Source organism: Dasypus novemcinctus, chromosome 8 (genome assembly GCF_030445035.2).
Source record: "Dasypus novemcinctus isolate mDasNov1 chromosome 8, mDasNov1.1.hap2, whole genome shotgun sequence".
Classification (NCBI taxonomy): domain Eukaryota; kingdom Metazoa; phylum Chordata; class Mammalia; order Cingulata; family Dasypodidae; genus Dasypus; species Dasypus novemcinctus.
In genome coordinates this window covers 39023279-39040059 of record NC_080680.1, presented here as the reverse complement: position 1 = coordinate 39040059, position 16781 = coordinate 39023279, and the positions used below count along the sequence as shown (strand labels likewise).

The window sequence follows — 16781 nt, the reverse complement described above, 5'->3', positions numbered from 1 at the left end:
CAGGGCCTCTACTGTGTCTAATAAGCTGTCTCTCTTCCTCTGCATTCTTCTTCTTTGTGTATCTACTTCTGTGTGAGAGTCTGTTTTATCAGCCCAAGGGGGCTGGGACTCAACTCGGAGTTGCACTCTAATGATATGATTGAATCAAAGCCCCAATCTTAATAAAAGTTAATCAAACTTCTCAGCTGAATCTATTACAAAGTGTTATCATGCCCAGAGGAACAGACTAGTTTACAAACACAATCTATATCTTTTTTGCAATTCATAGATAGTGTAACTGCTACACCTGCTACACAACTATAACAAATGTTCATAAACCTCATGGCTTAAAACAACATAAATTAACTTTCTTACAGTTGTGGAGGCCAGAAGTCCAAAATGAAGCTTAAGGAGCTAAACTCAAGATGTCAGCAAAGGTCATATCAGTGAGGTCATGTAATATTTGTCCTTTAGTGCCTGGCTTACTTCACTCAGCTTAAGATCTTCATGATTCATCCATGCCATCCGTGTGTTAATACCTCATTCTTTCTAACAGCTAAGTAATATTACATTGTATGTCTATGCCACAATTTGCTTCTTTATTCATCTGTTGCTGGACACTTGGGTTGCTTCCAACTTTTGGCAATAGAGAATATGCCACTATGAACACTGGTATACATATATCTTTGCTCATGTTCCTGCTTTCAGTTCTTCTGGGTATATACCCAGCAGTGGGATTGCTGGATCATATGGCAGTTCTATAGTCAGCTTCCTGAGCCAAACTGTCCTCCACAATGGACGCACCATTCTACATTCCCACCATGAGTGTTCCCTTTCCTTTAAAGCCTTTCCAACACTTGCAGTTCTCTGTTTTTTTTTTTAATAGCCACCAGTCTAATAGGTATAAAATGATCTCATTGTAGTTTTGATTTGCATCTTTTGAGCATCTTTTCATGTGCCATTTGTATTTCCTCTGTGGAAAAGTGTCTATTTTAATCCCTTGCCCATTTTTAAAGTAGTTTGTCTTTTTATTTTTGAGATGTAGGATATCTTTATATATGCTGGATATTAGGCCCTTATCAGATGAAGGGTTAACGCATATTTTCTCCCATTGAGTAGGATGCCTTTTCACTTTCTTGTGAAACTTGGCAATCTTTGAAATGCAAATGTTTTTAATTTTGAGGAGGTCTTAATTTATCTGTTTTTTTCTTTCATTGCTTGTGCTTTGGGTGTAAAGTTTCTGAAGCCATTTCCTACTATAAAATCTCATAGATGCCTCCCTACATTATCTTCTAGGAGCTTTATAGTCTTGGCTCTTATATTTAGATATTTGATCCATCTTGGGTTAATTTTTGTATAGGGTGTGAGATGGTGATCCTCTCTCATTCTTTTGGATATGGATATCCAGTTCTCCCAGCACCATTTGTTGAAGAGGCCATTCTCTCCCAGTTACATGGGCTTGGTGACCTTGTTGAATATCAGTTGACATATATGAGGCGCTATATCAAACTCTCAATTTGGTTCCATTTGGTAATCTGTCTATCCTTGTGCCAATACCATGCAGTTTTGACCATTGTAGCTTTGAAGTATGCTTTAAAGTCAGATAGCATGATTCCTCCAATTTTGTTATTCTTTTTTAATATGTTTTTAGCTATTCTGGGACCCTTCCCCTTCTAAATAAATTTCATAATTAGCTTTCCCAATTCAGCAAAGAATGCTATTATAATTTTTATTGCAATTGCACTAAATCTGTAAATCAATTTGGGTAGGACAGACATCTTAATTATGTTTACTCTTCCAACCCATAACAAAGAATATTCTTTCATTTCTTTAGGTCTTTTTAAAATTTCAATTTATGTATTTAAAATACAACGTTGTATGTAGTACAGAATGTGAACCATAACGTAAACCATTGACCATGGTTAATGGCAAAGCTTCAATATATGTTCATCAATTTGTAACAAATGTACCATACTCATGTAAGATGTTATTAATAAAGGAAAATGTGAGGGGGGGGGAAGAAGGTGGGGTATATCAGAATCCTTTGTATTTTCTATGTCATTTTTTTGTAACCTCAAGCTTCTTTGAAAATGAAGTGGAAAAAAAAAGGAGGAGACACTGGCAAAACATACAGAAGAAATCGTCACTGTACTTAAAAGATAACAGATCTTACTGCGGTGAAAGATATAATGCAAAAAGTTTAAAAAATATTTTTATATATTTTTATTTTGTGTTTATTATTATTTTTTCATTCATATTTTTGACTTTGCTTTTGGGGAGGTTTTGGATCACAGAAGAGTCTCAACTTTGACAGGGGAGGATCACTGGTGTGGGGATAGGTGGTAAGGGGATGTGTGGGGAGGGGTGCATCTGGGGCATGACTCTATAGAATATGAATATCTTCAAGTGGTCATAGGATGTTGTCTTGGTGGGTGGAGACACACACAATAACCGAAAGAATATTCAATTCCCATCCTGGGGAGTCCTGCTACATTCTCTAACAGAGTATCAAGAATCCTTAGAACACATGGGCAGTTCCAAGTGAAAGAGGACAGATCAATACCCCACGCCCTTGATATTGATGCTTGTATTTATGAACCTTGTTCTTCTGGAATTGAAACTTATCCTAGTATTTCATATTGCTTAAGATTTACCTCCTGAATGCCTCCTTATTGCTCAAATACAGTCTCTCGCTAAGCCAAACTCAGCATGTAGATTCTTTATCTCCCCCTGCCTACCCCCCTACATGGGACATGACTCCCAGGGATGAGCCTCCCAGCACTGAGGAATTATTACCAAGTGCAGACTAGCGATGCATCTGGAAAAAGCCATTGACCCCAAGGGGGAAATATTAAATGCAAATGAGTTTTTATGGCTAAGAGATTTCAAAGTGAGTTGGGAGGTCATTCCAGAGGTTATGCTTATGCATGTCTTAGAAGGACCTCACTGACTGCAGCAGTAAACAGTGTCTCGAGAAGGGGGGCTTCTGAGGACTCAGAGACATCTGGACACTACAGGCAAAGCAGACAACCCCAGGAATTCAGTACCCTGTCAGTGGGCCTTACTTTGTAATATATGATAATCTATTCCCCCAATGTATTGGAATTGGACTCATTTATAATTTTCCTACACATGGTTCTTATGCTCTTTTTATTTGTACCTATATTTAGCACTATACCCACTAAATATGTGTCCCAGAGAATTATGTTTTCTGGCTGTTCATATGCTGAGTAAGCCCCAAATCAGCAGAGTTGTAGCCAATACCTGCCCTCCAATTCATTGAACTCATGCAGGTCAACTATCAAAATTATGATGATGGACAATGCTGACTGCAAAAAACAGAGAGCTACAATCCCAAGCAAGACATTTCCACCCATCTGCCCCATGGGATCTAAGCTCCCTCTCAATTGGAAGCAGAGTGTGCACCACCATTCCCAAATCCTCAAGACTGATGAATGAACAAACCTAAAGGGGGAATGCAACTATGGACTAAAGTAGACGTTATTATTCTAGTAGTGGAAGAATGTACAACAATGATGTAAAGGCAATGGTCACCAGAGGTTCTGAGGGACGGGAGAGGGAAGAATAGATGTAACATGGGGCATTTTGGAGATATTGGAATTGTTCTGCATGTCATTGCAATGATGGAAACAGGCCATTATACATTTTGTCAAAAACTATAAAATTGTGTGGTGCAGAATGTAAACCATAATGTAAACTATAGACCATGGTTAGTAACTATACTTCAATATGTGTTCATCAATTGTAACAAACGTACCACACTAATGAAAGATGTTGTTAGTGGGGAAAGGTGTGGGAGGGGGAGGGGTTGGGAAATATGGGAATCCCCTATATTTTCAGTGTAACATGTATGTAATCCAGAAAAAAAAAGAGTTAAAAAAAAAAGAATGTTATTAGAGCTGACTCCTTCTGGAGCCTAGAAACAGGCTCTAGGGGAGAATCTGTTTCCTTCTTGACTTTTCCAATTTCTAGAGGCCATCTATATTTCTTGGTTCATGGCTCCCATCCTTCATTTTCAAAATGTACCACTTCAATATCTGTTCTCATTGTCACATGGTCTTCTCCCTGCCTCCTGCTCTGTCTCTCTTGTGATTAGGTTGGGCCTGCTTGGATAATCCAGGATAATCTTCCCATCTGAAACCTCTTAATTTACTCAAAATCCCTTTTGCCATGTAAGGTAACATCAAAGGTTCCAGAGATTAGGGCATGGACATCTTTGAGCAGTGGGTGGGAGTGGTGGGGGTGCAATATTCAGCCTACCACAGAGGCAGTTTATTTTAAGGATACTGGTAAGTCTTTGAACCCCAAAGATGGGACCACAGCCAGGCCCAAGGAAGAGTATACAATCTTCTGTTTCCCATATCTGCTCTTGTCTTTATGTTACCATTCCTCCCTCCCTCTCTCCCTTTCTTTCTGGATTGACTTCCTCTGCAAGTAAGCCAACATGCAGGAATGTGATTGCTGACAGTACCTGAGAGTCTGTAAATTATGGTTTCACTATTCAAATAGATTGCCCCCCTCTCTCATCTTTATTCCAAATACCCAAGGCAAAAATCTCTGATTGGCACTTTTGGGTCAATGGAATACTTTGCCAAGGGGGTAGCAAAAGCTGTAGTGTAGCTAGAGGGTACAGCTTGTACAAAATGGTTGCCAGCATGGAGGCAGTTCAAGGGATGCTCAGCTGGGCTTAAACTAAAAACAGTCCTCTATAAAGTATAATTGGTTGTTAACAGGGAAGTAAGAAAGAGGGTGACATTTTAGAAAGACTGTCCTTGTACTTAGCCAAGTGTTTTTCAGAAAGTGGTTACCCAAGACATGTTTACTGAAATGAATTAAGTTGTAGACTTTCTTCCAAGTGTCTTTTCATCCATAGGGTTTTACCAGCTTTTGCCTAGAACACTGTAATCCCTCTCATTGCATCTGCCCCTCCTCTGCCTTGCTATATTTTTACATACCACATTTTTGCCCAGTCATTTTCTTTTATCTCAGAATAAAAAACAAACATTTTACCTGGCAGGTATGCTAAAATGATGAAGCCACTTTGCCCCATCTAGATAAGAATAATGCCAATCTCATAGATGTGTTGAGAAGAGGAAATGAATACCAGGGAGTATTATACTTTCCCATACATCTGCATTGTGAGTTTTCTGTCCTGGTCAGTTTGGTTTCCTCCTGCTGCCCAAGCATGATGTCATTGTTCTTGTGGCTCCACCTTTGTTCAGGCTGGAGCTGCAGCTTTGGAGGTGTCTGCCTCTTCCCTCCTATCTTTTCCAGTCCTGCTGCTTGTGCTTCTATGTTCTGCAGGCTACAAATGTTCACTCATTCCTCTTCGTTTTAAGATCATTTCTTGTCTGTTCGACACAGAATCTCAGAGTAGATTATTTAGTCCAATCTCCTTCCTAATGGTGGGAAAACTTTCCATATCTTGCCTTCCTCTTGGCCATTTTTGCTTTTACCTGAGCACTGGTAGTGTTGATGAACTTAAACTTGGACCACTCATTCCCATTTTTCAACAGCTCTAATTAAATAACTACAATATGCAATTATCTTTTTAGTCATGATTGTCTTGCCTTTTTAATTAAAATTTAGTTCTTCCAGAGGAACAAAGTAGCTGCTCAGAAGGCATCGACTGTATTTATGCCTAAAATTATAATTTCATGACTTAGTAGTTAAATCATTGTTACACCTGTATTTTCCTTTATACTAACTTTATGATTCCTTGGAGGAGAAGATGAGATTATTGTAATGATGCCTATAATGCATCTCTGAAAAGAAAAATAAACCCTCTGGGTTGATGTCTACTGATACCAACTTGACTTAGGCTACTTTAGGTTATTCTTAAAAAGCATTTGAATTTTTGAAAAAAAAAATTCTGTTCCAAAACTTTTCTTGATTTCCTTCCTTTTGGCATATTCTTCTAGTCTTTTTACTATTTCTCTATAAATATATCCATTTTAACAAAACATGTGACTAGACAATATATGCTGCTCTATGTTTCCTTTAAAAATACTTATTAATATAACAATAATACCTTTTCATGGCAGTTTACATAAATTTTATTATTTCTAATGGCTTAATGGTGTAGCATAATTGATTTATTTTTCCCCATTGATCAACATATATGCCATTGCTAATTAGTTCTTGAATTTTGATTCCTTTACTTTAAGAAGCAATAAAGTTACATTAAAAAGATACATGATCACCATATTCATACTCAAAAATTCACCTACTCTTAAAACGTGATGTTTAGTGCTTGAGACAGAATATTGGTGAAACAGATCAAGATTTAAAGTGAAGAACATTCTAGGGTGACTATTCTGTCACAGCATATGTACCAGCAATACTTAGTAAGAAAATGACTGTGATACAGCCGAAGCCTTCCAGGACATGGCTTAAAACTATAAGAAAGTAATCTACTTGGGCCGAGGTCAAGTTAACAACCAGAGATCAAGAAGAGTAAAAAAGAAATAATTACTGAGAACTTCCTGTGGGTAAGGGTGTGGTAATCCAGCCCTTATTATATGTTACATTCTTGTTTTTAATCTATAGTGTAATGTAAACACATGAGTAATGACAAATTAGTTTTAGAGAATTTATTCTCCCTCTCTCTTGATCAATATCTACTTAAAAGAAGTCCCACATTGGTCTAAATCAGAGATGTTGGCAGCAAATGATGGTTGACCAGGTTTTCCAGGAAATCTAAGGGCACATGGTTGAATGTTGTGTGTTTTACATAAATGGGCATATTTATGAATATAGACAAGTTGTGTTCAGAAAACGAGCTAATGGGAGGCTGAAAATAGAAGGTGTTGGTTGGATGGGGAGTGTGTGTGGCTCAGTGGTTGAGCGTCTGCTTCAACCATGTACAAGGTCCCTGGTACCTCCTAAAAAAAAAAGCTTTGGAGAAAAGCTCCATTCTCAAAACAGGAGGCCATGCTGGGGATGCACACAAGGAGCTGGGGCCATGTGGCAGTTCTAACCAGGGTGAGGCACTCTGACATTGACATGCTATTAAGCAAGTTAGTGTTTCACTTACCTGGAGTTCCATCTTTTTTCTTAGTTTAATCCTCCCAGTTCTTCAAGGCATATTTCAGTGTAGACACTTTCGCAGAGTCTTCCTTGCCCTGAGCTACAAAGTACTGCCACTCCTCTGAAGCTCTAAACTTTTATTTTCATGCTCTATTCCTTAGGCAATTAAATTGTAATTATAAGACCATATATACATTTTCATTACAGATAAATTATAAACTCCATGGGGGCAGGGACTTTGCCTACTTTATTCACTTTGGCGCATTGCTAGGCATCTAGTAGGGGCTCAACAACTATTTTTTGAATAAAGGTTGAATGTATTTATGCTTTCAATTTCTCTTCCCACTACTGTTTGAAATTAAAATATTTGAAAGGGCAGGGATCATTGCTTATTCCTTTTGGCAGGAGCTGCAACTGGGGTTACTAAGTGGAAATGGGGTTGAGCCCCTTCCTGCCATCCTTCAGCAGTCCCAAAAGTCACTTCAATGACAAATCATAATAATATCCTTAAAACCGCATAATGGAACCATGTCTGCTATATGTCTTTAACTTCAAGACAGGTTCTTCACGTCTCTCTTATCCAACTAAATTACCATCTTCTCAACCTTTCCTACTTTGAAATTCTAGAGCTGCCACTACCTTTTTTAAAAATTTTATTTAATTTTTAAATTTTTTGCCACTACCCTTTAACATCCTTCAATATGGGGGTCGATACTGTACAGTATATAGGGGTCTTCCAGGTAACGTTAATGAGTGAAGGGGACCAGACGTAAGAGACAGTACAGAGAGGGAGGGATTGTGTTAGATTGGAAAGCACATGCTGCTTCTAAAGGGGGAAGCCATGATACAGCTGACTATTATTATGTGGATATACAGGTCTCATTTTATTAGATCATCAGGCTTGTCAATGGAAGCCAAGAATCTGGAATTATATGTGAAATCTATCAATTTTTAAATGTTGTTTCAAATTTTAAAACATATCGTGCTGGCCAACAACATCCCTTTTCAGCTGGCTAGGCCATATGACCCTTATGCCATCAATTTGCAACCTCTGCTCTACTGATAAAAGTAATTTATGGAGTCCCAGGTAAAAATCTCTATGAACATCAACAGTGCTTGGCATGAGGATGGAGGAAATCAGATAGCAGCAAATAAATGCGTAAGAAAGTCCAAATCATGTTTTGAACTACTGAAGTTTTTTTTTTTTATTGCAAAACTGTTACAGAAATTTCAGAAAGTGTTTCCCATGGTGTCTGCCAACTTCTGCTTTGAATTATATATCTAAACAAACAAGCTCAAAGTGCATTGTGAATCCAATAATACACCTTTAAAAAAGAACAATTCCTCTTAGGATTTATATATATTTATAATGTTGCTAGATATGCAAACTGCTGTCTATCCATACACAAAGAAGGAAAAGATGTATATATATTTAACAAACCCAATTTCAAAATCTTTGTATTTATAGGAATTCATTTAAAAATGATATTTGAATAATTTCCCCCATTATAAACTATGGTTAGAACATTTACAAATGAGTGTCTAAATTCTATATTCTGAAATGGCTGTGAGTACATGTGCTGTTTTACACAGCAGGAGCAGCGATATAAACTTGCATCAGGTGCTCTAGGGACAGGAAGCAGGTAATACAGGATACAATGCTACAGTACTCTTCTGCATCTCCTTTACAAAGATTCTGCAGTTGGCTCAGAACAATGCAACTAACAAATACACATGCATATATCATTCGGAAGAACGGGAACAAACCTGAAGAGGGTGAGTTGCCTGTTCCCCTCTTGGTTGTCAGTGTATTTTGTGTATATGCACACTAAGTCAAAATTGAGAATCTGATCCTGGTTGGCCTTTGGGCTGAAATTCTGCTGGCAAGCACACTTGTTTGGCTAGCACAGCGTTGGACAATCTGAATTTGATTGTCTTTGGAGGATTTTCTCTCATGTCCTATGAGCCCTACTGCTTTCTGCAGTCTGAATCATACATTTGTGTTCTGGATCTGACATCTCTGTATATTTGAGTTTGCGACCCTTCGATCTAGTTTCGGGTGGTTTGTTCTGATAATGTGCCTGAAGCTGGGATACAGATGCGAGGACTTCTTTGGGATTCAGATAAGCAAAGAATTGGATGAGGCTGCTGAAACAAACACCAGCCAGATTAGTAGGAGTGTGGGGTAGGGGTGCGGGGAGGCTTTGTCAGTGGAAACATTAGGGCTGCGATGAAGTCCGAATGCTTGTTTTTTCCAAGTTGCTGCTGTTCAGCTTCCTCTACCAGGATCCACAAGCTATTGAGGCAATGGGATCAAGGCCTGCTGGTATGCCAGAAAAGCAGCTAGTGCTGGGATAAGAAAAGGTAGGCCAGAAAAGGGGATAAAGAAGGCCACAAGTCCAAACAGAAGGCTGAGCTTCTCTTTGTGTCCACAGTTCTCAGCAGCCTGCCTCCTCCAGAGGAAGGCCTGGCCATGGTTGGCTTTGAAGCTCTTCAGGAAGCCCATGAAATTCTAGCTATACACATGTTCTTTGCACTTTCCAGCACATTGGTGCAAATGAGCAATGGCCTAATGATTTAAGGTGGCTCAGAAGACTAGGTAAATTAGGGAAGGGAAAATTCACCTCACTGTTATTGCCATCTGGATTGCCTAGTCACCCAAGTCCTCTCTTAGATGAAGTATAGAAATTGTCACCTCTTGACTTCATTAGCAGTGATAAGTGCAAGAAAATCATCAGAGAAAAGATAACACGATTGTCTTCTCAAATGAATTTTTTAAAGAAGAAAAACATCCATGATTCCCATAGAATCAGAATCAACCCCCTCCTCTGGCTGACTCCAATCTGAGAGACAGACTTGCAAAAGGAAGAGAAAGCTTAGGTCAAGTTTTCTCTACGCTTTTTAGGAATAGTCATTTACAAAGCTGTGCAAAATGACTTCCCTTTCTCCCCGCCTTGTTGAATGACTTCTAATAATGAAATGGTGATATATTTAAAGGGCAGACCCTTTAGTCACCCATGGCTTGATCAGACACTTAGCTGCCCACCCCCCACAGCCCAAGCCCATCCACAACAGAAAACCACAAGGCAGAGGCAAATGACATGTCTTATCATTGGTCCACTCATCGACAGTGACCTGTGTCCTTCTGCCTTGTCAGGGAAGGGCTTCTCACACTCATCTCGGGTTTAGCAATTTATACCCAGTGGCCCTGAAGAATCAGAAACATGTCTTTCAAATATCACAGGTGAACCCAAGTGGTGTTGGATAGCCATCTCCAGGTCCCATCCTATATACCCTATGGGTTAATACTTTATTTCATATTATTTGTTCAGAGCTTAAAAAAAAAAGATAAAATAACCCTTGGTTACTTTTTTTGTTTTTAATTTTTAAAAATTGAACATAATCCCCAAACAGTGTAAGGAGCCCAACAATCTGAGTGAGTTCCTAACCCGCTTAAGCATCACAGCAGGCAATAGTATAAGTGCCTTCGAAAAGTCAAAAGAAATGCATAAAGCAGTGCATGCATTTTTAATGCCATAAAATTAAGACTGGATTTGGAGCAGGGTTATTTCATTTAAGCCACATTGTTATTGTTAAAGAATAGTGAGTTATAATGCAATATCTAGGACAAGTATATAACCACCTACACACTAGCATCACTTGATCTAGAAATGACATAGTGTTACTAGATGAACATATTTATAAAATACTGTACACTGCTTCCACATTGGGTCAGCAGATGTAAACAAACAGCTAATTCAACTGGAATTTAAAATACCATTTTAGGTTCATTTGTCATATAGTCTTTTGCATAACATGCCAGTTCATCTTTCACAAAATCACAACTTGCCTACCCTAGCTCACAGGGCTGATTAGGAGATGTACATCCGCTTATATAAATATTTTACAGTGGTCTACAGAAATGTGAAAAACATAAAGCAGATCAGGAACAAAAATGTCTATTTCATGAAGATGTTAAATAACATGGAATTGGGAACTTAGTTCATCCTTGCAACATGTGCTTCTTTATTGAATGTTACAGATTTATAAATGGTTATAAAGCTATCCTGTAACGTTCATTAATACAACCACATGCTACAACTATGCTGGGTTAAACATGGGTTACAAACATGTTTACATGTATTTTATAATACAGCATTACCTGACATATTGAGGGATATAGCCCATAGATATGGCATAATGGATGACTGGATAATATTTATTATCACTGAAGAAGTTAAACAGCCCAGTCTGATGCAGAAAGCTCAGACTGTACAGCCATGGAGAGTAGAATAAATGTACTATCCAGTTATCTACCATAATGTTATCTATAGAAACCACATTTTAGAATACATGTGAAACATTCAGAAGAAACACACTTTGTGTTTTTTATGAGTACATTTTTCCCATTCGATTATTCATATATATACATATTTATTTAAAGGGGGATCTTTCAAAGTGCTAAGTAATATCCTAGGCCTGGAAACTTGGACTATAAAAAACAACCTCCTTTCTGTAAAGTGCTTTGTTCTACCCCTTAATTCACTTCTTAGCTTGGGGAAATACACAAACTAGCCATGATAATCACACTCAACGTTTTCCAGTGCCTTGTTCTACTCCATCAAGGAGGGCTTAACCTAACTATAAATATAAAGTGTTTGTTAATCGGGAAACCTCCATGATCATGTTCATAAAATTTCTTAATTTCTTTTTCAAAAGGAAGAAGCAGCTTCGAATAAATCATTACATAGAGTAGTATATAAAAATTGGCACCTTAGAAGCAGATGATTAAACCTAAGCCATTACTTTCTTGGGCTCTCTGTGACTTTATTTACGTCCCTCAATAACTTGCTGCTCATGAGCGGCTTAATTCACAGAGACAGGTAATTAACATTCCCTCGATCAGGGGCATGGTGGAATAAATGAGCTGAGTACAAGCTGATTGTACAAGGCCACAGAATCAATGCCACATTGGTATGCAGAGAACTCAGGAATGGAGAGAAATGGATTGAAAAACAATACACATGCGTGTGCACAGGAAGGAAATGGCTCATGAAAGTTATACAGCGTGTGTTCAAAATCATTTAACTTTGGCTTATATATGTCACACATTTTGCAAAAGACTTTAGAACTTAATTTTCATGTAAAATAAGGAGCCAGGTAGTTAAGTCACGAGGTCAGGACTGTTAAGTATTTCGTTTTCCAGGTCCTGTTCTTTACTCTCCAGAAACCATGATGAATGGAAACACTCATGCTCATAATTTTTCCCAACTTCCAGTCTCGACTCCGGTGCAGGACGAGGCCCTGGAGGTGCCAGCATGTCCTGCTCTGTGGTCAGAGAACAATGGTTTTACCTCCTTCTTGGATTCTCTACAGTGGCTCTCAGAGAGCCTTTCACTGTTTGTAAGTCTGCTTGCTACTTAAAGTCATCAAAATGTTAGGACACAAGTCTATCGGTCTGGCAAAATATAATCTAAGGAATGAAAATAATGAAAACTTCGTGCAGACTTTAGTGCTGAGATTTGGCCTTCCTGAGAATCACAGAGAAATGGTCTCAAAATATAAGGTGCCTATTATGACGGTATTGATTATGAAAAAATGTGGTTCCTTTTCCTCCTGATACATCAATAGGGAACTGGGGTCCCTGAACTCCTTAAAATGATATTGAAAACTTTGTATATATGTACAGTTTTTCTGGGAAGAAGGACCAGAACTTCCATCAGATCTTCATAGGGATTCATGACTTCAGGGAGTTTTAGAACAACTGATTTAATCTCAGACTATATCCATGTTGGCAGTCACTGTGGGCTCATTAAAAATCTAAGTGTTTCTAGAGCAATTATAAGCAAAGAAGTGATGGCCTGTAGCCTGCTTGTTTGAGACTTTCTGATTCACCTAAACACCAAGGATTGAGAAGGAATTCTTTAATTCTTTCCATATGTGACTTCATCATTCGTACTACATCTGAAAAGCTGTTTCAAAGGTTTTTATTTTTTAATATTTAAGGACTAGAGGTTTTGTCCATGTATTTACTTGAGTTCACAAAATGAGATAAAACTTGGAATTTACAAATATAATTAAACAAAAGAGCCAGCTAGTATCTTGGGTCAGAAACATTAAGTACTATTTTTGTCTCAGTAACCCAAAGAGAAATCTGAAGATTTTGGGTTAAGATTTCTTTCTCCCACTTCAAATCCAGGTTCTGATCTAAAAACCTCTGCATATATTTCAGAGTCTATAATACTAACTGGTTTGGAATTGCATGTCTATTCAGATTGCACTTGGTGAAAGAGCTTTGTGCAAGAGACGCTAAAACTAAACAAGATGCCATGGCAGTGTGTGCTTTTGGACAAAAAGGGGCCAAAGGCAGGTAGGGAGTAGTTTGGACAACTCTAATTTGGTACAAAGTAAAGGTAAGGTCGTAGGGGTTTAAAAAAATCACAACTTGAACATTTGGTTCAATAATATAATGAACTCTTTCAATGGAATTCCCTGGATATTAAAAAAAATCCTAGTTATTCCTCAAGGTGATAGAAAAGTTCAAACCTCTTATCAAAACTATATGTCTGTTTATATACTATATATAAACATGTCTCTCTTTATAAATGCATATATATGTATATAAGCAGCACATGTAATAGAATTCTTTGTATGGTTTATTTATTTTCTATTTTGGTGTACTGGATCTTTTTTTAATAGCTCTGAATATAAGAAAAATATTCATGGTATGCTTACAACTGATGGCTTTGGGTTTATACCAAATTCCTAATCAATTCTAAAGTTACTTATGGTTTTGAAACTTCCTTAGAAAGTAGTGTGGAACATTTCCATAAAAAAGATACCAGCCCTTGAAAAACTCTAATTAAATTTATGCTGAGCTCAGCTTAGATGGCAAAACTTGAGATATGAAAATATTCATATATACCATATATTCATTTACAAAATGATCATGTGAGCCGTGGTGTGAAAAATTGGCAGTTACACATTAGAGGTGTTCAGAAGACATAGTGGAGTCATGCAAATGATCAATGTCACACAGCAGCAAAACACATGAAATGAATGGTGAGAATCCAGCAATATCCCATATTACAATTTTAGGTTAGTTCTGTCCATTATTTTTTTTTTTTAGTTCAATATTATATACTTAGTGAGTGCATTCATTGATGACAAGTGAGATACAAAATAAATTTAAAAATATAAAATTGTTTAATTACATTCATCCTGAGCTTGCTCGACTATACTTGAATGCCCCCTATATATAATAAGTCACTTGACATCTTTTTAACATCAATTCTTCTTTCATTTCAAATGCAATACAAAAAGGCATTTCTTTTCCCCTATTTTCTTCAAAAAAGATAAACAGTTGTGGCACCAGAAGTGAATATATGAGAGACAGGTGAACTATGACTGTTACCTTGATTTTTCTTTATAATGATCAATTACAGAAGTGTTGGCATGAGAAGGATGTGGGACGTTAGGTAGAACTGCTTGCTGCCGGCTTATACTGAATAAAAAGGATGCTCTTCATCGGTCACCACAGTGATGGAGCCAATGTGAAAAGAAAACAGAATTGAAGTTTAGAATATCTCATTTGTATGCTGGCTATTTCATTTTATTTTATTTTGCAATGTAGCCCTGCATCCTAAAACTCCTGAATGGTCAGAGATCAAAGGATGCCTCCTGGCATGGAGAGTGCTGGTAGCCCCTTGATTCCCCAGAGCTCATGGCTCTCTGAAGTGACTGATGATGCTCATTCACCTCTAACCCTTCTTCTCCCCTCTTCTCCCCTCCCTCCCCATGAAGCATGAACATGACTTAAAACCCCTGTGTTTGGCACTGGCTCAGACCAAATGCATTGTTATCTGTGGCCCAGAAGTCACCTTTGAGTTAATACCTCCCAAAGCATTGCTCAGCTAAGAAAAAAGCAGGTAGGATTCAAGGAAGAGGGAAAGGTAGAGCTTGGGGGGAATTTTAGGGCTGGATTCTCGAGCCTCCTGCAACGCATATCAAGAAGGTTTAGCTGTGCTTGCTTTCAAAGCTGTGGAAAGCAGACATTCTGGACAGTCTCCTCATGGACAGGCTGTCCCCTCGACCCTCCGGCTTGGAGGATTTACTCCTTTGGAAGGGGTTTCGCAGGTTTGCTGTGTTCCGCTGCCTGTCGAGTTTGTCACTGATGGAGAAGCTCTTCCTGGTGTGTGCATGTGGCATGCTTGGTTCCTCCGCAGAGTAGCTGTTGGCACGCTCTATCTTGGGCACAGTGATGTTGTTGGACAGGGCTGTGTCGGTGTTATCGCTCTCCTGGGAGGACAGCGCCACGGTGGCTTTCTGGCCCCTGGCCTCGGTCTCCTCGCTGTCAGAGCTGGGGTGACTCAGTTCTGCTTCTCGCTCTGGATGGCAGCAAGATAAGCCCTCCGCTTTGTCACTGAGACCACTGAGGAAGGCGGTTCTGTCAGCAATTGCTTGAGGGGCACTGACACACCTGGTGTCAATACAGTCTGTAATACTTGTGTATTCCGCTGTTTTCACAGGCACCCCGAAGTTGGCATAATAACTCCTCGAAGGAGAAAACATAAAGCTATGAGATTTCACAATGGGGGCTTCTTCCAAAAGAAAGGGCGTGGTGGCTAGATAGCGGCTGCTCTTGGAGCGCTCGATAGTGTGGTACATTGGAGGGTCTGAGTCCCAGGGGTTTTGGCATTCTGGGAGGTGGGTATAGTCAGAAGAAAAAGATCTAGTGTCCATGGAGGTGATGTCCTCGAAATCAATGCTCCGGCTTGGAGGTCTGTCTGTGGGGGCAAGGGTTGCATAGGCACTACTTGAAGGGGCGGTGGAAGATACCGGAGCTGAAAAGCTTGGCTCGCCCAGCCCAAGGATGTTCATGGAATTGTCCAGAGGGTCTATATCACAGTGGAGCTCATCCATGGTGGAGACATAGATATCTATGCATGACGATGGTCTTCTGGTGTCGGGCACGATGGCCAAGGTGTTTGCAGGGGCTGCAGGAGTTTTGGATTCTTTTGAAACTGAGTGGGAACTAGTAGCCCGGTGTAGGCTCAGGGACCTCTCTTTAAAAATACTTTCCAACTTTTCTATACCACCTTTGTCTTTCATATTGACTGAATAGAAAGAATGGCTTCGCATACGGGGCATTAAGGTTGGAGAAGTTGGGGACATGGTCTCCTCACCTGCAGGGTCTATACTCTCTTGGAGTTTGAAGGTATTCCCCTCCTGGCTGTTGAAGCTGCTCTGGCGGACGATGTAGGCTGCATCCGTGCAGTCCGAGGAGGTCCGGGAGCGGATTTTGTTAGACTCAGCCCGCTCCAGACCAGTCAGGCGCTCCAGGGCCGTGGCCATGCGCCCAATGAGATCTTCCAGCTGCGCCAGCCGGATGTCCACCGTCTGGAGCGAAGCCTTCATGCAGTGCTCTCTCTCGTTGACCTCCTCCAGCCGCATGGACATGTTCTCTACCCTGTGGCAGGAAGAGAGAGCCAGAGTCACTCAGGGCTGGGTTTCTCTGTGGGGAGGGTGGAGGTTTAGAGAGCAGGAACAGAGGCGATGGAAGCTGTGCTCCTGGCATCCTAACAGAGAGGAAGAGGATGGAGTTGCAGTAGTGAGAGGGGGTAGGGAGGAGAGAAGGGCATTGACACTGTCCCTGAAAATCACAGAATCCAAATCTTTTAGAGCTGGATGAGGCTTGAAAGATGATCTAATCCAGTGGTTTTTAGTTGCCAGTCTTCCCTCAATGAAATTTA

The 16781-nt window shown here is 39.4% G+C and overlaps 1 protein-coding gene across 13 annotated transcripts in view; it reads right to left on the bottom strand.

The window, feature by feature from the left end:
• Window positions 1-10392: 10392 nt before the first annotated feature.
• TRPM3 (transient receptor potential cation channel subfamily M member 3) overlaps window positions 10393-16781 on the bottom strand; it is a 915440-nt gene continuing 909051 nt past the window's right edge. For 9 of the 13 annotated variants that reach the window (XM_058301675.2, XM_058301676.2, XM_058301677.2 and 6 more), the window contains one exon: window positions 11032-16498. In XM_058301675.2, coding sequence (XP_058157658.1) covers window positions 15046-16498 — 1453 coding nt within the window. In that variant the 3' untranslated portion in view covers window positions 11032-15045. Of the gene's footprint in view, window positions 16499-16781 lie in introns of all 13 variants that reach the window. The other 4 variants (XM_058301681.2, XM_058301684.2, XM_058301685.2 and 1 more) reach the window with 1 other exon arrangement.